Genomic DNA, 23,284 nt, shown 5'->3' with positions numbered 1-23,284 from the left:
CCTCAACACCCAGAAAGCCAACATCTATTCAAAACACCAACAATCTACCATCAAAGCACACTTATGCCCCTAATACTATGGTCTACACGTTGTTAAGACAAACTTAGAAAAATCTAAGAATACACCAGAAGCTATGTGATTCATTTTGATATAATGGAATACAGAAAATGAAGACATTCTTTATATCTGGCACATTTACAAAATTACAAATGAATTTTAAAAGACAAAAACCCAATTTAGAACTGCTATTATATCATGGTCTGTTAATAAAATAAAAATCCATTATAAAATATATGCAACAAGTCTTTACTATTATACAAAATATTTTAAAAGAAAAAGAAAAAAATTATAATATATATTCTATAAACAACCAAAATCTCTTCTGAAAGCCTTCTGTCTTAGTAACTAAGACGATAAAGCTGTAATGCAAAGGGAGTAAGGTTAATTACTACCAAGATCTTAATATTCAAAGCAATACAAAGGGTCAAATGACTAATATTCATTAGGGATGTTAGCTTTCTAAATGTGATAAACTCTAAATTACTTTGACTTGTGAAAGAAATGTGTATTTGTCTAGTTGATTTAATTGCTGATTGTTTATTTTAGTTGTGTGTAGCTAATTCTCAAGTATTCAAGGTCCACTCATACAAATTAGAGATCATTCAGGCTCTTTGACACTCATTTTCTTACAACTTTGGACAAACCACTATCATCTATCAAGCTGCCTTCAGTGGTGAAGAGATAAAGAATTATACAGGCAAACAGGATATGAATTATATTATAATTGATTATATTTTATCATCAGTTTTATGGAAGATGTTTTTGAAAATCATGTTATAAATGGTTGTTACATTATCAGGATAGTTCACAAAAGTCTATAAAAATCCTTAATGTTGCTGAACTCTCTGAACTAAATATAGATCCTCAGATTAGCTGACCACAAAGAAGAAACTTTTCTCTTGATTCAACTACAGGTACAATTTTAAATGAGTAAAGTTAATCTTAAGCACATTCTCCTACTACTTTTAACCCACATCCCCTCAGATCTCTACCTTGTCTCAAGCCCTCTCTTGGGAGCCAAGAACAACTGGGATGGAGAAGGAAATCAGGAATAGAACTGTAAAGAGGGTGACTCTCTTTAGGCCAGTTTCTAAATAAATGGATACTCATGTGCTGAATACTGAACGAACTCTGTTGACATTCAGTTCTTCCAAAATACGGTTTCAATTAAACATATCATGCATTACATCTGTTGACACCTCATTCATCAAATTTCCTGCAAACAAAGTTCCTTTATAAGAACTTTACAATGTTGGTAAGAGGAACTATATATTGTTAAGAGGAAGGGCTTTGAAGTCAAACAGACCTATATCCAAATTCTGGCTTTGCCACTTACAAGATGGAAGATCTAAGGCAAGTTACTTAAACCATTTTGAACCCCAGTTTATCTATGTATAAAATGGGAACGATAACTTTTTCAACGGTAATAATTATTTTCTGATGATGATGATTATGATTAACTGTGAAATATGATGTTTTATACTCGTTTGCAGGTGCCCCCAAAATATGGAAAGGAGTAGATGGATTTGAGATACCTTTAAGGGACAGATTAAACAGAAACTAAAAACTATATATGAATATTGTGAGAGGAAGGAGAAGGGAAGAAGAGAGGGAAGGAGAGAAGGAGGGAGAGAAGAAGGGAGAGATGGAGGGAGGAGAGACAGGGAAAAAAAAAAGCCCAAGATTCCGAGCTAATATTACTGAAGATACAGTGGCATTAAGATATAAAACATAAGGCTTCCCTGGTGGCGCAGTGGTTGAGAGTCTGCCTGCCAATGCAGGGGACATGGGTTCGAGCCCTGGTCTGGGACGATCCCACGTGCCGTGGAGCCGCTGGGCCCGTGAGCCACAGTTATTGAGCCTGCGCGTCTGGAGCCTGTGCTCCGCAACAAGAGAGGCCGCGATAGTGAGAGGCCCGCTCACCGTGATGAAGGGTGGCCTCCGCTTGCCACAATTAGAGAAAGCCCTCGCACAGAAACGAAGACCCAACACAGCCATAAATAAATAAATACTTAAAAAAAAAGATATAAAACATAATAGAAGAACCATTTAGGAAAGGGGTGAATTCTGTTTTAGACAATGTGTTGGAGATCCAGGTTGAGCTGTCTTATAGGCAATAAAATATTGTTCTGTAACTCAAAGGAGATGAAGATATTTGGGGGTTACTCACATGTAAGTAATATTTGAAAACCATCATGGTAGATTGAACAGTAGGGAGTGCCTGTCCAGTAAGAATTTGTAAAAGACACAAAATCCTAGAGATAGGTCTAGGAAGATAAAAGCAAAAGATTTTCAAAGGAAGTGATCAGAGAGATCGAAGGAAAACCAGTATACAGTGATGGTCTAAGAGCAAAGTAAAAAGGTTTCAGAGAGCTAAATATCACAAATAAGTAAAAAATTAAGATGATGTGAAAATTAGGACATTTTAGTACATTTTGCAAGAACAGATACAGAGCATTTGCTGGAGTACAAACTAGAATAAAGTAGATTGAGAAAAAAAATGGGAGTGAAGAAATGAAGAGAGTTAGTTTACTTTTTTTAATTGTGGTAAAATATACATAAAATTTACCATTTTAACCATTTTTAGGTGTACAGTTCAGTGGCTTTACGTAAACTCACATTGTTGTGCAACCATCACCACCATCTATCTCCAGAACATTTTCGTTTTCCCAAACTAAAACTATACCCATTAAACAATAACTCCCCAGGTCCCTCCTCCCTCAGCTCCTGGAAATCACCGTTCTACTTCCTGTGTCTGTGAATTTGACTATTCCTGATACCTCATATAAGTGGAATCATACAATATTTGTACTTTTGTATCTAGTTTATTTCACTTAGTATAAAATCTTCAAGGTTCAGCATGTTTCAGAATTTCCTTCCTTTTTAAGGCTAAATAATATCTCATTGTACGTATATGCCATATTTTATTTATCCACTTATTTGTCAATGGACATTTGGGTTGTTTCTACCTTTTGGCTATTATGAACAATGCCGCTATAGACAATGGGTTACAAATATCTGTTCAAATCCCTGCTTTTAATTCTTTGGGCTGTGTACTCAGAAATGGAATCGGTAACTGTTTTAATTTTTTGAGGAAACACCAAACTGTTTTCCGTGGTGGCTATACCATTTTACATTTCCACTAGCAGTTCACAAGAGTTCCAATTTCTCCACATCCTCTCCAGCACTTGTCATTTTCTGGTTTTTTGATAACAGTCATCCTAATGGGTATGAAGAAGTTATCTCATTGTGGTTCTGATTTGCATTTCCCTATTGACTGATGTCTATTCAAGTCCTTTGCTCATTTTTAAAATGGGTTGTTTGTTTCTCTATTGTTGAGCTCAGTTATAGCAGGATTGAGGAAGACGTTTTTAAGGACTAGAAACCTCTAAGTCAGCAGTGGAGAGTGTAAAGACAAGAGAGAAAGGCAGAACTGAAGGAACGACGTTCCTAATAGGGTAAGTAAGGTTATCTCCGATACAATTCACACACTTCTTCCTTTGAGATGAACAAAAAAGATAAAGACTCATGACGATACAAATAAGTTTGAAGGTATGGGGAAGGTATACTGAAGGTGTTTTCACCTAATTTCCTCAAGACTTAGGAGGCTAAGTCATAAGCTGAACATGAAAGGGGATGGAAGTGAGGCAGAAGCATAAAGACTATAGCAAATATTTGGAACATCTGCTATGGAAAATTGGTAAGGGACCTAATTAGATTTATTCAGCAGTATTTAACCCAGATGAATCTGTCAATGTCTTCACTGTTGCTACTGCTGTCATTGCCATCATCATCATTATCATCATCATCATATTTCCAATGTATAATTTGCAAAAGAAAGATGAAGATACTTGCCCAAGACCAGACAGTTATTAAATGGTGAAGCCTGGATTCAATCCCAGTCTACCCTATACATTATGCTGTGTCCTAAGAAATGCTAATAGAACATAACAGATTTAAATGTAAATCTTTCTGTCTTATTCTAATTCCTTCTTCTGAATAAACTCCTAGAGGTGGAATTACTATTATTAGTTATAAACACAAACACACCGACAAACTACTTTTCCAAACGGCTGTACTAACTTACATTCCCATCAGCAGTTTATGAGCACGCTCATCTCACTGCCTCTTCACCGACATCAACTATTCCCATTTTTAAAATCTTTACAAACTTGGTGAAAACTCGTATCTGTTTGTTTTTATTCTGGAATACTTAATGACTAATGAGGCTCAAACTTTTCATTTCTAATATAGAAGTTTACTATATCAGAAACTATAATGACAAATTTATAGATGGACAGAATTTTTCAAACTTACATAAAGTTGATGAAATAGCAGTATTGAAATATTGATCACTATTTTCAAATAGCTTTACAGTTTCATTTATTCCTTGAAAAGCGACATTTTTGGAAGTGACTGTCATAAGTTATAATATGAAAGCTGAGATTAATTTATATGAATCTAAAATTATATCCCAGTTGATATTAAAGGAGCAGCACATGACCTTCAAATAGTTTAATTTTCATTACTTGCCTTATAATTTGAATGAAAATAAATAAGCAGTATGTTATTTTTCACTAGACCTCAGTTCTAAAGTCTACAATTAGAGAAAGCTCTATAAGAATTTAAAGCAATCTTCGTCAGTCCCTAGGCAGGGAGACTACTATGGATTCAGCCTTTTGATGAGTTTCCAGGTATTGATAATTCAATAGGCACATTTTTAAAAAGAAAGTGTCAGAAATTTTCTACTTGATAGACATTTCAGTCAACCTTTAGTAAAGTTTAGCTATAATGAGGTAGGCATTACTAGAATAGAAAAACATAAAAATGCCAAAATAGCTAGAGTAAAATAAGATGAAGAACTATCACAAACGAGGACAGAAGAACTGAAAAATTGTCCAAATCCATGTCACAATGACAGAAGCTAGAATTGCAGCATCCAAGACAACATCTCAGAATGTAGAAAAGTGAGAAGAGGTTCTCAATTATACATATTTTTAAATATTACATTATAAGATTAAGAGACTGGACCATACAGATAAAAGTTTCTGTAGGCAAACACTGAAAATAATTACCTGCAGTGGTACTCAACCTGAGGTAGTACTGCCCTCCATGGGAGGGGAGGAATTCAGAAAAGGTGAGTGCATTGTTTGGTATGGTATCACAATGAATGAGTGAGGAGTACTAATGGCAACCAGTGTTTGGAAGGACCAGGGATGCCAAAAATCCTGTGATGCACAGACCAGTCTTGTACAATGAAAGAATGGTCCCATTCAAATGCCAAGAGTACCCCAAAGCAAAACAATGGACATACCAGGAGCTATATGGACTGCTTGTACTAGAAAAACAAAATTACCTCTAGGATTAAAAAGGAACAACAAAGCATAGATGAAACAAAATTTTGCAAGATAACCTTCCATGTTATAAGCCAAGGCCTGATGGGACACACTCCAGTACTTCTTTCCAGTAAACTGAATCTTTAATGGATACATAGCTCTATAGTAATCTTTTGGGCAGCTTGTGTGAATGAAAGAGAATAGGTTACACTATATCATCACCATGTACCCTGCAGAGATGCATTAAAAAATATAGATTTTGCAATCTACTAAACTTATTAAAATATTAAAGGATTTGTAAGAAGCCTTATAACTGAAACTGGGGGATCCAGGAAAAGCGTGGAATCTGGATAAGAACACAGTGGGGAAAAAGTGGATAATATATCTCTGTCAAGAAAAAATATTCACTTGAGTATGCTAAAGTTTTTTAAAGCATACACCGGTTTGTGCCTTTGTTTACACCTAGCCTTTGCCTTAGTAAAGGGTCTTGAATTAATAAAGACGATAAAATTGTTTCATGATGTTGATACCCAGAATGAATCTCTCACATATCTTAAATCCCAGGAAAGCATCTACTAAAAAATCTCTAATCAAGATGTTTAAATCATGCATATTTATGCTTGTTTAATATAGGAACAGGCTGAGATAGTAAGATAAGTTTAATTTCACAAATGAGGACAATAATCATCAGGACCAAGAACAGACAAAAGACCACAGTATAGTCACATATTTCAAATCTTAAGAGTAAATTTAAGCTATTTTTTTAAAGTGGCTTAATTTTAAAATTAACATGTCTGAAGTAAATGTAAAATTACTCATATGGGAAAATAATACACTTCTCTCCGTACCTGTCTCAGTTAGATAGTTCTGTACCTGCCTTCCCAGTAAACAGATTAAGAGAAAAAATAATCACCTTTAAAGAAAAATTGTCAACATAAGCATGTAAGGTTAACCGAATCACTTTCTTTTGCATGTATTTTTCTATTTCTTCGTAATATTCTACGTCCTAACTTGATGAATCCTTAAAAGGAATAGTTGTACTTTCATGTGAAGTGATGCTCCCTTCATCAGTAGCTGCAATTTACGCCTTCCCATGCAGTTTATGCTTTTGCTGTGTTGCTGCAAGACCACTAGGTTGCCTGAATTGTTAGTATAATGAACCCTACAATCTGCACACCTCTTCCGAGATGTTTAATAAACGCCACCACTGTTGGCTATGAAAGGAACCTGAATATCATAAACAGGTCTGCCACAAGCTCTTTGTGACCTTTAGAGAACTCTTGACTCTCTTTTCTTCTTAGTCAGCATGCCAGATCCCTAAAGTCAACAAACGTCTCCATATTTATCCAGTGTGTACTATGTATCAGACACTGTACTTAATTCACTTTCCAATGAAAATACTAACAACACTCACCAACATGTGGGAAGAATTCATATAACTTTAGCTTATGATAACGAAATAGAGGAAAACGGGGGAAAGGGACAAGAAAGAAAAGTGAGAAAGTCAGGAAGACAGACGAGGATAGAGAATAGAGGAAATGGATAGAGAAGGAATGACAGCAAATGAGAAGCTGGCCTTTCTCATTACGTACTCTGTGCTCTTCCTCTAACATTACTAGAGCTATGCAACCATGTGAAGAGATGGTGTGTAAAATATTAACAGATGTGCTGTGCACATGGCCAACTCAGCGATTATCAGAAGAGGTAGATGCCAATCCAAAACTATACAATATAACAGTATATCTCAGTGGAGGAACACCATGAATCTCTCAGTGCCATGAAGCCACGTCAACTACCCCCTACTACCTAAGCTGTGATTCCATCATCCCAGGAAGGAGTGGAAGAGGGAGAAAATACTAGGTGTAAGTGACTACATTTTCTACCATTAGGCAGAAAGAGGAGGAGGGATAAGAGGTTAGTTGATAAAAAAAAAAAGTGCAGTTATAAGAAAATATGGAAAAACATGTATTTGCTCTACTGATTTGTGGCTTCTGAAAATCGTACGCACTATATATCAACTGTGCTGAGGGGCATTCACATCGTTTCCAATTTGTTGTGGCCACAAGTAATGCTGCTATAAATTATCATTGCACTGAGATTCTTATATGTTAGTACTTTTATTTATATATTAACACTATGGGTTATATTCTCACAAGTGGAACCATTGGGTTGAAGGGTATATATATTAAATGTGAGTAGATGTTGCAAGATGGCCTTTTAAAAAGGTAGGGATAATTCAGATATCTACCATCAAGGTATACAAGTATCTTTCTCCTAGCATCTCTGCCAGAAATGGGTGATTTTAATTTTTAAAATATCTTGATGGAAATATAATTCATATACTATAAAATTCACCCTTTTAAAGTATACAGTTCAATGGTTTTAGTATATTCACAGAGCTACACAATGATCACCACCAAGTGTAGAACATTTTTATCACTCAAAAAAAAGAAACCCTATACCCATTTAGAAGTCATTCCTCATTCCCCCACCTCATCCTAGTCTTAGACAACCATTAATCTACTTTCTGTCTCTGTAGATTTGCCTATTCTGGACATTTCACACGAATTGAACCATACAATGTGTGGTCTTTTATGACAGACTTTAACTTAACACATTGTTTGTTTTCAAGGTTCACCCATGTTGTAGCATGTATCGGTACTTCATTCCCTTTATCACTGAATAATGGTCCACTGTATGGATGTACTATATTTTATTCATCCATTAGTTGATGGACACTTGTGTTGTTTCCAATTATTGGCTATTATGAATAATGTTGTGATGATCATTCATGTACAAGTTTCTATGTGGATGCATGTTTTTATATACTTAGGTTGGAATCAATGGGTCACATGGTAAATCTATGTTTAACCTTTTGAGGAACTGCCAAACTGTTTTCCAAAGTGTGATTTTAATTTCTGCCAATTTGAAGGGCATATAATAATTTTACTGAATTGGTAATGTGCACTTCCTTACTGAGTTTTAGGCTTTCTTTTCATTCATTGGCCATTTAAGTTTGGTTTTTTCTGAACTGCTTTTCATCTCTTTGTTTTTTTTTTCTGAACTGTTTTTCATCTCTTTGTTTTTTTCTGAGTTGTTTTTTATAAACTTCTAAGAATTCTGTGTATATTTTAGATATTAACCAATTTACTATTGTTTCTTTGTAAACATTTTGTCTTGATTCTAACATTAGTCTTTTAACGTTGTGGTATCTTGTGTTATATAAAATATTGAATTTTTATGGTGCTGAACATATCTTCTGCATTTGTGTGTTCTTTAAGAAGTTCTTTCCTACTTCTAGATTAAAAATGCAGTTGCCTAAACTTTCTTCTAAATATTTTATTTATTTATTTTACTTTAAGTCTTTATACAAAATTTACTTTGTATTACATAGTATGAAATAGAAGTTTAACTGTTTTCCAACTGAAATACGTATCATCTTAATCATATATCTAATGATCAAACATAATAAATTTTTTTCTCTGGATTCTCTGTTCTAGTGTTTTTCAAGCCACAGATCAGGACTATTTGTTGCTTTCGAAATCAATTTAGTATGTTTTATTTGCCATTTAAAAAATAGAAAAAGAAAATAGTGTACATCATATGTGATAAGGGCAAATGTTTCATAATACTTTTATTTCTAATTTTTAACATACACATACAAACACATACATCAAGGGTCATTATGTATGTAAAATGTATTTCTTATTGTCAATTATAATAAATAAAGTTTGAAATCCACCCTTTCATTGTGTTCCATTAATCCATTTGTCTATTCCTTTGTCCATACATAACTATATAATTCTAGTGGCTGTGTTTTCTCTCTTTTTATATACCTTCTTTGCTATTACTGGATACTTGTTCTTCCACATGAACTATGTGGTCATTTTTTTTTTCTAACATTAAAAAAAAAACTTGCTTCTATTCTAATTAGAACTGCTAATTTGGGAGAAATGATACTTTTATGATATTAAGTTCCCTGCCGCATCAAACATTTGGTATAACTTTCTGCTTATGAAACACGGTATGTTTCCACGATTCTTACACTACAGGGCCTATGGTTTACTTGATAAATTTACTCCTAAGTATTTTATAGTTCCTTTCATTGTGAAAGAAAAATTTTCCCATCTTGGGACTCCCCTGGTGGCGCAGTGGTTAAGAATCTGCCTGCCAATGCAGGGGACACGGGTTCAAGCCCTGGTCCGGGAAGATCCCACATGCCGCAGAGCACCTAAGCCCCTGCACAACAACTACTGAGCCTGTGCTCTACAGCCCGCGAGCCCCAACTACTGAGTCTGCATGCCACAACTACTGAAGCCTGCGCGCCTAGAGCCCGTGCTCCTCAACAAGAGAAGCCACCGCAATGAGAAGCCAGCACACTGCAATGAAGAATAGCCCCCGCTCACCGCAACTAGAGAAAGCACGTGCACAGCAACAAAGACCCAATGTAGCCAAAAATAAATAAATAAATAAATAAATAAATTTATTTTAAAAAAAAAAAGAACATTTTTCCCATTTCCATCCTGTGTAGTTATTGCATATATAGAGAAGCTACCAGTTTTATTCATCTTATATCTGGCTATCTCACCAGATTCTCTTATTAATTCTACTGTTTGTAACTTGAGTGTCTTGGGTTTCCTAGATGTGCAATCATGTTGCTAGGACCCCTAAAAAAAGGTAAATAATTTGGCAATATGAAATGGTAATACTGAAATCTTGCCTACCTCCTTATTGTAAAATGCAGTTTAAGTAACATACACAAGAAATTAATTACTCAAATGACTGAGACACATTCCTCTCTCTCTGCTATTTCTCAAGTTTCTCCTCATGTTACAGCCCCTGTCCCTGCTCCTTCTCTCCTTCAGCTCCTAAACTGTGCCACCAGTGAGAGGCCCCGGCTTCTGATGGCTGAGTAGTAGGGAAAAGAGATAATCTGGCTCTCACTATACCATTAAATATATATATCCATCCATTCAGATATATACATACATGGCACAAGGCTAGATGCTGAAAAGAATATCAAGAAATCAAGGACATCCAGAAAGACAATCAAATATAAGATATTTATAAGACATGTGAATAAATAACATTATTTCAAATAAAAATGACACATGCTCCAAAACAGGCATAGGTAAAGTATGATTCAAGATTAGAAGAAAAAATAGTTACTTATAGTATAAAAACATACTATTATTATAGGTGGAGCTTAGATATATACTACAATAATGGTATAATTTAAATACATTACATATTTAAAAGTTTTGTGGGATTGGCTGAACCTAATTATTACATGTATTATTACTATTCTCTTCGGGGAAAAACCACTTTCAAATAATCCACTTATAAGTAAACTTCTAGCAACATAACTCATATGTTTCTTAAACATCACTTGGACAGACAATGGTAACAGTTCCAAAGTTGTAGTACTGTCAATAAAGGGACATAACAAGAGGAACAGATTATAAGAGTCTGGTTTAACAATGATCTTTCCTGATTACCTCCTGAGAACAAAATTAATTTTATTCAATAAAAAGAAAAAGAAAATAAATTCCTATCATGTATCTTAAAATTAAAATTTTATAAATTCAGTTACAAAAATTTCATTATAATGTTTAATAATTCAGTGTTAAAATTAATATAGCTTCTTATAATGCCAAGAATATCATCATAAAAATTTTCACCAGGGTCAAAGTTTTTCATCTTTGAATTTATACAGTATATAATAGCAAAATGCAGCTCTTACATAAACCATAGTTTATTGGTTCATTCAAGCTGTAAAAATATGACTGACATTTCATCTGGTCAACCATCTTAAAGGTTAACTCTTGTTTCCTATTTCAGATTTTATTCTAGGTGAACTGTTCTGGGCAGATTCTATTTATCTATTCTGAACAAACCACAAACTGTTTCATTGCTCACTCTGACTGTTAGGAACATACTGACTTGCTGCCTGCTCTGCTGTTTAATTCATTCATGCTGAGAGTCAGGCATGAAGACAGAATTTTAAATGTGACATTTGCAGGCTGTTAGGTCATTTAAGCTCGGACAACACCAGGGAATTCCTGACATATAACTGGACCTGATTACCAACCACAGACAGGCTACCAAAAGGGGCAAATTTCTGACCATTTTTGGTAATTTCTCATAGAATTTTAATATTCAATTTTAATGTCAATGAAAAGATCTATATAGCCAACATTTTAAAGTAAAAGCCTGTTTCTTTTAATAAACTCAACCTGGAACTTCTAATAAATCCATATCTGCGAAATAAAAATTCTTTTGATTGGCAAAGACATAAGGAAAAACTCATAATAATAATTAACATTCATGAAAATTCTGACAAATTCTGACATTTAAGGGCTTTTAATATTTCCCATAATCTATAGCCTCCGAAAAATCTGGTAAGTCTAAAGGCCATAACTCTCACCAACAGATCACTTTTAAAATTCTTCGATTCTAGTCCAGCAGGGCAGACTTTATATGCTGTCAAAATTACAGTACCAAATCTAAGTTTAAAAACTTACCACACTGCCTTCTTTAAGATTACAGTTATGTAAAAGGGATGATAGAGTCATTAAAATTGGAAATGAAAAAATTACCCACATGACATTTAGAATTATACTTTACAAGAGTTGATAATGGGGTGGGGCAGAGGAAGTAGGGAGAGACTGCTTTTTCATTTTAGCTACTCAGAAAAATTACACCAAATGATATTTTTTCAACTTTTTCTTTGTCACTAACAAGTACCATATACAATGGTGCAAATGAGCATTCTCTGAAATTAACGCTTGTTGTTAAGTAATGCGCAAAAGATAATTCTGATTCTACCCTGTATTTTATATAAGCAAGAATTCTACTGTTACACAGCAAGTAGCCTTTTAATATTGTGCTTTGAATGAGATTTCCAACTGTAATAGGTGGAGTCTAAATAGGGCTAGACGGCCTGGAATGCCTTTCAGCTATAGCACATTGATTCTGAAAAACCTAACAAAAGCAATTACTTTTCAGAGATTAAAATTATTGTTTCTTTCAAAAGAACAAAATGGAAGGCAAACCTGGTGTATTATCTGAGCTACAGGAAGTTGTTCAGCATATTTCAGAGGTTCCATTAGTTCCTCATCCATCAGGTCTTTCTTATAGCTGGAAAAAAATTAAGAAACACAAAGCCAAGGTAAATATTATTTTTAAATATGCCAAATATGAAATATATTAAAAATATATATCTAATATGAGATTCTGAAATAAGCAGTATTTGTCAATAATCTATGAAAAAACACCTAATGACAATTTTTAAATGACATAACCATGAATACATTCAGATTGCATTTAATTACTATTTAATAAGAGTAGCTAACATCACCTAATAGTCTCAGATCCTGTTTTTCACTCTGAGACTTAAAAATGTTTAAGAACTCCATGTTCACTGAATATGCTTTTTATCATAGTATTTAAATAAAGGTCTTCAAAATCTGGCTCCAACCATTCAAGCCTCATCTCCAGCAACTCCTTCTCTACGTCCAAGTCAATAGTTTCAGCCATTCCAACTAGTGGTCACCTGCCCGTGGGCTTGGCATCTCCATGATTCTGAGTTTCTCCACTGTGTTTCCTGTTTGGACCAACCACAACTCCTTCTTTGTTTACTCTTCCTTCAAATATAATAATTTATTTAGACACATCTAGGTACATTTTTCACCTCCCTGAAGACAAAAATTATGTCTTATTCTTCTTTGTATAGCCAATGTTTACCATATAATAAAGACTCAATAAATGTTTGCTGAATGAATGTATGAATAAAACAAAGACAGCAATAACTCTCTGAGAGGTTATTCTACATGGAAAATATTTTCTTTAATATCTATATTTACAACGAGATGCAGAGTTGATACAACACATACCTAACAGGGTATAAAACAGTAAAGTGCAGAGTAGGAATAAAAAATAAAATCTCCCCAAATGAAGAGAATTAGAAAAAATATTCTGAAAAAAGTATTGACCCTTTTCAAAATAGCAAATAAACATTAGATTCATTAGATTACAAAACAATAAGACCGAAACACATTTAAACTTTCACTTACCTTTTATTCCTGTAAACTATACATCACCTTATCAACTTAAAATCAAATTTAAAAATTGAAACATTGAATTATCTTGAAAAATAATAAAACAAGACTAGTATATAAGTCTCCAGGGCTGTAGTTAAGAAATCTGATGATGAGAAATCTATAATCTCTCCCAGTAAAAAGGCAGATATACATATAAGGACAAAATTTTGTATATAAGAGTTTAAGAAACCTCTTAGCTAGGTAAAAGTTTGTGCATACTTTGCAGATTAGCATAAAAATAATTAATTTGGGGGAACTTTGAAGACTCTCACTAATGATGGAAAAAACTGTCTTAAAACGTTGTTTTATATAGAGAGAAAGCAGAACAGTGGTTTCCAGGGGCAAAGGAGGGGAGAAAGGGGAATTACTGTTTAATGGGTAGAATTTCAGTACTAAAAGGTGATAAAAATTCTGGAGATGGTTGGTGGTGATGGTTATAGGATAATGTTAACATACTTAATGACACTGAACTGTATACTTTAAAATGGTTTAAATGGTCAATTTTATGTTTTGTATATGCTGTGGGCTGAACTGTGTCCCCTCAAAATTCATACGTTGAAGCCCTAACGTTGAGTACCTCAGAATGTGACTGTAATTGGAGACAGGATCTTTAAAAAGATGATTAAGGTTAAATGAGGTCATTAGGGTAGGTCCTAACCCAATATGACAGTGTCCTTACAAGAAACTAGGATGCAGAGAAAGACAAAGTAAAGACCATGTGAAGACACCAGGAGAAGATTTAACCATCTATAAGTCAACAAGAGAGGCATTATAAGAAAACAATCCTGCCAGCACCTTGATCTTGGACTTCTAGATTCCATAATTGTGAGGAAATAAATTTCTGTTGCTTAAGCCACTCAGTCTGTGGTACTTTGTTATGGCAGCCCTGGCAAACTAATACAGTATATATTACCACAATTAAAAATAAAATAAATATTCATTGACCAAAAAACCCACAATATTTTTAAATATTTCACAATGTACATTTAAAAAGTCTCTCTACATTTTTAGGTATACAAAACATATACCAAGCAACAAAAGGAAAACAGATATATTGAATATTATCAAAATTTTAAATTTTTGTCCTTCAAAGGACACTACCAAGAAAGTGAAAAAACCCAAAAAATGGGAGAAAATTTTTGTAAATCATATATTTGAAAAGATTTGTATCAAAAATATATTACAGGGACCTAATGAAACTTAAAAGTTTTTGCACAGGAAAGGAAACCATAAACAAGACGAAAAGAGAACCCTCAGAACAGGAGAAAATATTTGCAAATGAAGCAACTGACAAAGGATTAATCTCCAAAATTTTCAAGCAGCTCATGCAGCTCAATATCAAAAAAACAAACAACCCAATCCAAAAATGGGCAGAAGACCTAAATACACATTTCTGCAAAGAAGATATACAGATTGCCAACAAACACATGAAAGAACGTTCAACATCATTAATTATTAGAGAAATGCAAATCAAAACTACAATGAGATTTCATCTCACACTGGTCAGAATGGCCATCATCAAAAAATCCACGAACAATAAATGCTGGAGAGGGTGTGGAGAAAAGGGAACCCTCTTGCACTGTTGGTGGGAATGTAAATTGATACAGCCACTATGGAGAACAGTATGAAGGTTCCTTAAAAAACTAAAAATAGAACTACCATACAACCCAGCAATCCTACTACTGGGCATATACCCTGAGAAAACCATAATTCAAAAACAGTCACGTACCACACGTTCACTGCAGCTCTATTTACAATAGCCAGGACATGGAAGCTACCTAACTGTCCATCGACAGATGAATGGATAAAGAAGATGTGGCACAAATATACAATGGAATATTACTCAGCCATAAAGAGAAATGAAATTGAGTTATTTGCAGTGAGGTGGATGGACCTAGAGTCTGTCATACAGAGTGAAGTAAGTCAGAAAGAGAAAAACAAATACCGTATGCTAACACATACATACGGAATCTAAAAAAAAAAAAAAAAAAAGGTTCTGAAGAACCTAGGGGCAGGACAGGAATAAAGACACAGACGTAGTGAGTGGACTTGAGGACACAGGGAGGGCGAAGGGTAAGCTGGGACAAAGTGAGAGAGTGGCATGGACATATATACACTACCAAATGTAAAAGCGATAGCTAGTGGGAAGCAGCCACATAGCACAGGGAGATCAGCTCAGTGCTTTGTGACCACCTAGAGGGGTGGGATAGGGAGGGTGGGAGGGAGACGCAAGAGGGAGGGGATATGGGGATATATGTATATGTATAGCTGATTGACTTTGTTATAAAGCAGAAACTAACACACCGCTGTAAAGCAATTATACTCCAATAAAGATGTTAAAATATATACACGTATACATTACAACTCAATAATAAAAAGAGGAATAATTCAATTAAAAAATCTTCCTTCCTCATCAAGGATATTTCTAAGTGAAACTGGCATATTTGAGGTTATTTATTTTTTACTGTGTGTCTGTGAGGGGAAATAATACAATGACTACTCAGTACAGTTTGGTGCTACTGCCTTAATTAAGGAACCAGAAGTTTCCATAAATATCTGCTAAAAAAAAAATGAGTTCAGGTTAAATCACTGAAGTAATTCTAAGAGTAAATAGAAATATGAAAAACTCTTCTAAAAATATAAAGTAATGACGTATACAATGGAATTCATTTTACTGACAAAATGTCTCTCAATCAATATAAAAGATACAAAAATATTAGAAATCTAGCAATTTGTTTTGACGTTTCTAAAATGCCAAGTAGTTGTTACAAAAAATTTCAAACTCATTCATTTTCCTTATTTTATTTTGTTTTATTTTTTCTGAACCATTTGAAAGTAAGTTGCAGATATCATGACAGTTCACATCTAAACACTTCAGTATGCATCAACCAAGAATTGGTTTGAAATTTTTCTTTTCTTTTTCTGGTCACGCCGCACAGCTTGAGGGATCTTAGTTCCCCAAAAAGGGACCACACCCGGCCCCAGCAGTGAAAGTGCTGAGTCCTAACCACTGGACCGCTAGGGAATTCCTTTGAAAATTTTCTTAACAACTGCCAAGACTTTTTTTTCTTTTTTAAACATCTTTATTGGAGTATAATTGCTTTACAATGGTGTGTTAGTTTCTGCTTTATAACAAAGTGAATCAGCTATATGTATACATATATCCCCATATCTCTTCCCTCTTGCGTCTCCCTCCCTCCCACGCTCCCTATCCCACTCCTCTAGGTGGTTACAAAGCACCGAGCTGCTCTCCCTGTGCTATGCGGCTGCTTCCCACTAGCTATCGGTTTTACATTTGGTAGTGTATATATATCCATGCCACTCTCTCACTTTGTCTCAGCTTACCCTTCTCACTCCCTGTGTCTTCAAGTCCATTCTCTAGTAGGTCTGCGTCTTTATTCCCATCCTGCCCCTAGGTTCTTCATGTTTTTGTTTGTTTGTTTTAGATTCCATATATATGTGTTAGTATACAGGATTTGTTTTTCTCTTTCTGACTTACTTCACTCCGTGTAACAGACTCTAGGTCCATCCGCCTCACTATACATAACTCAATTTCGTTTCTTTTTATGGCTGAGTAATATTCCACTGTATATATGTGCCACATCTTCTTTATCCATTCGTCTGTTGATGGACACTTAGGTTGCTTCCAGGTCCTGGCTATTATAAATAGAGCTGCAATGAACATTGTGGTACATGACTCTTTTTGAATTATGGTTTCCTCAGGGCATATGCCCAGTAGTGGGATTGCTGGGTCGTATGGTAGTTCTATTTGTAGTTTTTTAAGGAAACTCCATACTGTTGTCCATAGTGGCTGTATCAATTTACATTCCCACCAACAGTGCAAGAGTGTTCCCTTTTCTCCACACCCTCTCCAGCATTTATTGTTTGTAGATTTTTTGATGATGGCCATTCTGACTGGTGTGAGGTGCTACCTCATTGTAGTTTTGATTTGAATTTCTCTAATGATTAGTGATGTTGAGCATCCTTTCATGTGTTTGTTGGCTATCTGTATATCTTCTTTGGAGAAATGTGTATTTAGGTCTTCTACCCATTTTTGGATTGGGTTGTTTGTTCTTTTGATATTGAGCTGCATGAGCTGCTTGAAAATTTTGGAGATTAATCCTTTGTCAGTTGCTTCATTTGGAAATATTTTCTCCCATTCTGAGGGTTCTCTATTCGTCTTGTGTATGGTTTCCTTTGTTGTGCAAAAGCTTTTAAGTTTCATTAGGTCTCATTTGTTTATTTTTGTTTTTATTTCCAGTTCTCTAGGAGGTGGGTCAAAAAGGATCTTGCTGCAATTTATGTCACAGAGTGTTCTGCCTATGTTTTCCTCTAAGAGTTTTATAGTGTCTGGCCTCACATTTAGGACTTTACTCCATTTTGAGTTTACTTTTGTGTATGGTGTTAGGGAGTGTTCTACCTTCATTCTTCTACATGTAGCTGTCCAGTTTTCCCGGCACCACTTATTGAAGAGGCTGTCTTTTCTCCATTGTATATTCTTGCCTCCATTATCAAAGATAAGGGGACCATATGTGCGTGGGTTTATCTCTGGGCTTTCTATCTTGTTCTATTGATCTATAGTTCTGTTTTTGTGCCATTACCATATTTTCCTTATTGCTGTAACTTTGTTTTATAGTCTGAAGTCAGGGGCCCTGATTCCTCAAGCTCCGTTTCTCTTTCTCCCTTTTTTGAGTCTTCTCCCTTTTTTGCTTGATGAGTCTGGCTAGTGGTTTATCAATTTTGTGTATCTTCTCCAAGAACCAGCTTTTAGTTTTATTGATCTTTGTTACTGTTTCCTTCATTTCTTTTTCATTTATTTCTGATCTGATCTTTATGATTTCTTTCCTTCTGCTAACTTCGGGGTTTTTTGTTCTTCTTTCCTAATTGCTTTAGGTGTAAGGTTAGGTTGTTTATTTGAGATGTTTCTTGTTTCTTGAGGTAGGACTGTATTGCTATAAACTTCCCTGTTAGAACTGCTTTTGCTGCATCCCATAGGTTTGGGGTCATCATGTTTTCATTGTCATTTGTATTTAGGTATTTTTTTATTTCCTCTTTGATTTCTTCAGTGATCCCTTGGTTATTAAGTAGTGTATTGTTTAGCCTCCATGTATTTGTATTTTTTACAGATTTTTTTCCTGTAATTGATATCTAGTCTCATAGCATTGTGGTTGGAAAAGATACTTGATACAATTTCAATTGTCTTAAATTTACCAGGGCTTGATTTGTGACCCAAGATACGATTTATCCTGGAGAATGTTCCATGAGCACTTCAGAAGAAAGTGTATTCTGTTGTTTTTGGATGGAATGTCCTAAAAATATCAATTAAGTCCATCTTGTTTAATGTATCATTTAAAGCTTGTGTTTCCTTATTTATTTTCATTTTGGATGATCTGTCCATTGGTGAACGTGGAGTGTTAAAGTCCCCTACTATGACTGTGTTCCTGTCGATTTCCCCTCTTATGGCTGTTAGTATTTGCCTTATGTATTGAGGTGCTCCTATGTTGGATGCATAAATATTTACAGTTGTTATATTTTCTTGGATTGATCCCTTGATCATTATGTTGTGTCCTTCTTTGTCTCTTGTAATAGTCTTTATTTTAAAGTCTATTCTGTCTGATATGAGAATAGCTACTCCAGCTTTCTTTTGATTTCCATCTGCATGGAATATCTTTTTCCATCCCCTCACTTTCAGTCTGCATGTGCCCCTAGGTCTGAAGTGGGTCTCTTGTAGACAGCATATATACAGGTCTTGTTTTTGTATCCATTCAGCCAGTCTATGTCTTTTGGTTGGAGCATTTAATCCATTTACATTTAAGGTAATTATCGATATGTGTGTTCCTATTACCATTTTCTTAATTGTTTGGGGTTTGTTATTGTAGGTCTTTTCCTTCTCTTGTGTTTCCTGCCTAGAGAAGTTCCCTTAGCATTTGTTGTAAAGCTGGTTTGATGGTGAATTCTCTTAGCTTTTGCTTGTCTGTAAAGGTTTTTATTTCTCCATCGAATCTGAATGAGATCCTTGCTGGGTAGAGTAATCTTGGTTGTAGGTTCTTCCCTTTCATCACTTTAAATATGTCCTGCCACTCCCTTCTGGCTTGCAGAGTTTCTGCTGAAAGATCAGCTGTTAACCTTATGGGGATTCCCTTGTATGTTATTTGTTGCTTTTCCCTTGGTGCTTTTAATATTTTTTCTTTGTATTTAATTTTTGAGAGTTTGATTAATATGTGTCTTTGCGTGTTTCTCCTTGGATTTATCCTGTATGGGACTCTGTGCTTCACAGACTTGGTTAACTATTTCCTTTCCCATATTAGGGAAGTTTTCAACTATAATCTCTTCAAATATTTTCTCAGTCCCTTTCTTTTTCTCTTCTTCTTCTGGGACCCCTATAATTCAAATGTTGGTGCATTTATGTTGTCCCAGAGGTCTCTGAGACTGTCCTCAATTCTTTTCATTCTTTTTTCTTTATTCTGCAGTAGTTATTTTCACTATTTTATCTTCCAGGTCACTTATGCATTCTCTGCCTCAGTTATTCTGCTATTGATTCCTTCTAGAGAATTTTTAATTTCATTTATTGTGTTGTTCATCATTGTTTGTTGGCTCTTTACTTCTTCTAGGTTCTTTTAAACTTTTCTTGTATTTTCTCCATTCTATTTCCAAGATTTTGGATCATCCTTACTATCATTACTCTGAATTCTTTTTCAGGTAGACTGCCTATTTCCTCTTCATTTGTTTGGTCTGGTGGGTTTTTACCTTGCTCCTTCATCTGCTGTACATTTCTCTGTCTTCTCATTTTGTTTAACTTACTGTGTTTGGGGTCTCCTTTTTGCAGGCTGCAGGTTAGTAGTTCCTGTTGCTTTTGGTATCTGCCCCCAGAGGCTAAGGTTGGTTCAGTGGGTTGTGTAGGCTTCCTGGTAGAGGGGACTGGTGTCTGTGTTCTGGAGGATGAGGCTGGATCTTGTCTTTCTGGTGGGTAGGTCCGTGTCTGGTGGTCTGTTTTGGGGTGTCTGTGACCTGATTATGATTTCAGGCAGCCTCTCTGCTAATGGGTGTGGTCATGTTCCTGTCTTGCTAGTTGTCTGGCACAGGACGTCCAGCACTGTAGCTTGCTGGTCATTGAGTGGAGCTGGGTCTTTGCATTGAGATGGAGATCTCTGGGAGAGCTTTCGCCGTTTAATATTACGTGGAGCCAGGAGGTCTCTGGTAGACCAATGTCCTGAACTCGGCTCTCCCACCTCAGAGGCACAGGCCTGACACCCGGCCGGAGCACCAAGACCCTGTCAGCCACACGGCTCAGAAGAAAAGGGAAGGGAAAGGGAAAGGGAAAGGGAAGGGAAGGGGAGGCAAGGCAAGGCAAGGCAAGGCAAGGCAAGGCAAGGGAAGGCAAGGCAAGGCAAGGCATGGCAAGGAAAGGCAAGGGAAGGAGGAAGGAAGGAAGGAAGAAAAAGTTATTAAAATGAAAAATAATTATTAACAATTAAAAAATTTAAAAATTAATTAAAAAAAGAAAAAAAAGGAAAGAAGAGAGCAACCAAACAAAAAAACAAATCCACCAATGATAACAAGTGTTAAAAACTATACTAAAAAAAGAAAAAAGACAGACAGAACCCTAGGACAAATTGTAAAAGCAAAGTTATACAGACAAAATCACACAAAGAAGCATACACATACACACTGACAAAAAGAGAAAAAGGAAAAAGATATATATATCATTGCTCCCAAAGTCCACCGCCTCAATTTTGGATGATTTGCTGTCTATTCAGGTATTCCACAGATGCAGGGTACATCAAGTTGACTGTGGAGATTTAATCCGCTCCTCCTGAGGCTGCTGGGAGAGATTTCCCTTTTTCTTTGTTCGCACAGCTCCCGGGGTTCAGCTTTGGATTTGACCTCGCCTCTGTGTGTAGGTTGCCTGAGGGCATCTGTTCTTCGCTCAGACGGGACGGGGTTAAAGTAGCAGCTAATTCGGGGGCTCTGGCTCACTCACACCGGGCGCAGGGAGGGGTACGGAATGCAGGGCGAGACTGTGGCAGCAGAGGCCAGCATGACGTTGCACCAGCCTGAGGCACGCCCTGTGTTCTCCCGGGGAAGTTGTCCCTGGATCACGGGACCCTGGCAGTGGCGGGCTGCACAGGCTCCCGGGAGGGGAGGTGTGGAGAGTGACCTGTGCTTGCACACAGGCTTCTTGATGGCTGCAGCAGCAGCCTTAGTGTCTCATGCCCATCTCTGGGGTGCGTGCTGATAGCCGCGGCTCGCGCCCGTCTCTGGAGCTCGTTTAGGCTGTGCTCTGAATCTCCTCTCCTCGCGCACCCTGAAACAATGGTCTCTTGCCTCTTAGGCAGTTCCAGACTTTTGCCAGGACTCCCTCCTGGCTAGCTGTGGCGCACTAGCCCCCTTCAGGCTGTGCTCACGCCGCCAACCCCAGTCCTCTCCCTGGGATCCGACCTCCAAAGCCCGAGCCTCAGCTCCCAGCCACCGCCCTAGCATGTGAGCAGACAAGCCTCTCAGGCTGCTGAGTGCTGGTTGGCACCGATCCTCTGTGCGGGAATCTCTCCGCTTTGCCCTCTGCACCCCTGTGGCTGCGCTCTCCTCCGTGGCTCCGAAGCTTCCTCCCCTCTGACACCCGCAGTCTCCGCCCACGAAGGGGCTTCTAGTGTGCGGAAACCTTTCCTCCTTCACAGCTCCCTCCCACTGGTGAAGGTCCTGTCCCTATTCTTTTGTCTCTGTTTTTTCTTTTGCCCTACCCAGGTACGTGGGGAGTTTCTTGTCTTTTGGGAGGCCTGAGGTCTTCTGCCAGTGTTCAGTAGGTGTTCTGTAGGAGCTGTTCCACATGTAGATGTATTTCTGATGTGTTTGTGGGGAGGAAGGCGATCCCCACGTCTCACTCCTCCACCATCTTGAAGGTCTACCTCTGCAGGACTTTTTAAAAAAATTCACTCAAAGTGTAATTCACAAATAATCTTGGGTATCACTAGGGACTTTGGAGTTTTTTACTTATTCAATGTCCCACAACAAATTAAATTACTCATTTTGAATTTCTTGAAAATGTCCATCATTTTCTTGCCGTGTTTCTAAAAGGTATGATGTCAAACTGATTTTCTTTCCACTTTAATTATTTTCATTTTTAATTTATTTTAACAATAAAACTATTTTTTGGCTTGGAGGCTCTGGTGGTCTTTTCCTTTCCTTTTATTTTAAGGTCTAATACTAGGATATAGGATATAGCTAAGAGTCAATTGTTCTAGATCAATCAGTTCCCCCAGGCATATAGAAGCCCTTTCAATATGGAAATTCACATCTCCTTTTATTTTAGAAAAGTTTGTTTTATTATAATTTTAAGTATTATTTCTGTTCATTTTCCATTTGTTTTTCTAGTTCAAGCTCTAGAACTAAATATATTGGATTTTCTCTATCACTTTTCTCTCTGATCTTTTTATCTGTCTTATTTCAATTTCACTTTCTTGACCTTTTCATTTCTATTCTTTATGTCTCTTACAGAACTTCTGGTAATATCTATCTTTCCTTGGGTACCTTGTAATTTAGTTTTCATTTCTGAAATGATTTTTGACTTTTTTTGTTGAGTTCCTTTCCAGAGTTCAGTCAGCTCCTATTTCATACATCTTCCTGTTCATTGTCCATTTCAATTTTGAGTTTTGGAGTGTCCTTTCATAATGCAATTGCTTGGTTAATACAGGTTATTAACAGGTTAATACAGGTTATTCATGTTCGAGTATTGTGTCTTAATTTTTCTTTTTTTGTGGCTTTTCTTTTCTTTCTTTTTATTTTTCCTTT

At 36.2% G+C, this 23,284-nt stretch overlaps 1 protein-coding gene across 3 annotated transcripts in view; it reads right to left on the bottom strand.

The window, feature by feature from the left end:
- Positions 1–23,284, bottom strand: part of PIGK (phosphatidylinositol glycan anchor biosynthesis class K) — a 142,460-nt gene that overhangs the window by 22,432 nt on the left and 96,744 nt on the right. For all 3 annotated transcript variants that reach the window (XM_082420761.1, XM_082420759.1, XM_082420760.1), the window contains one exon: positions 12,452–12,536. In XM_082420761.1, the coding sequence (XP_082276887.1) occupies positions 12,452–12,536 (85 nt within the window). The remainder of the gene's footprint in view (positions 1–12,451; positions 12,537–23,284) is intronic.

This window comes from Balaenoptera physalus, assembly GCF_965194825.1.
Source record: "Balaenoptera physalus genome assembly, chromosome: 1".
Lineage (NCBI taxonomy): Eukaryota > Metazoa > Chordata > Mammalia > Artiodactyla > Balaenopteridae > Balaenoptera > Balaenoptera physalus.
Note: the sequence above shows the minus strand (reverse complement) of the source record. Positions and strands in the feature narration are given on the sequence as shown.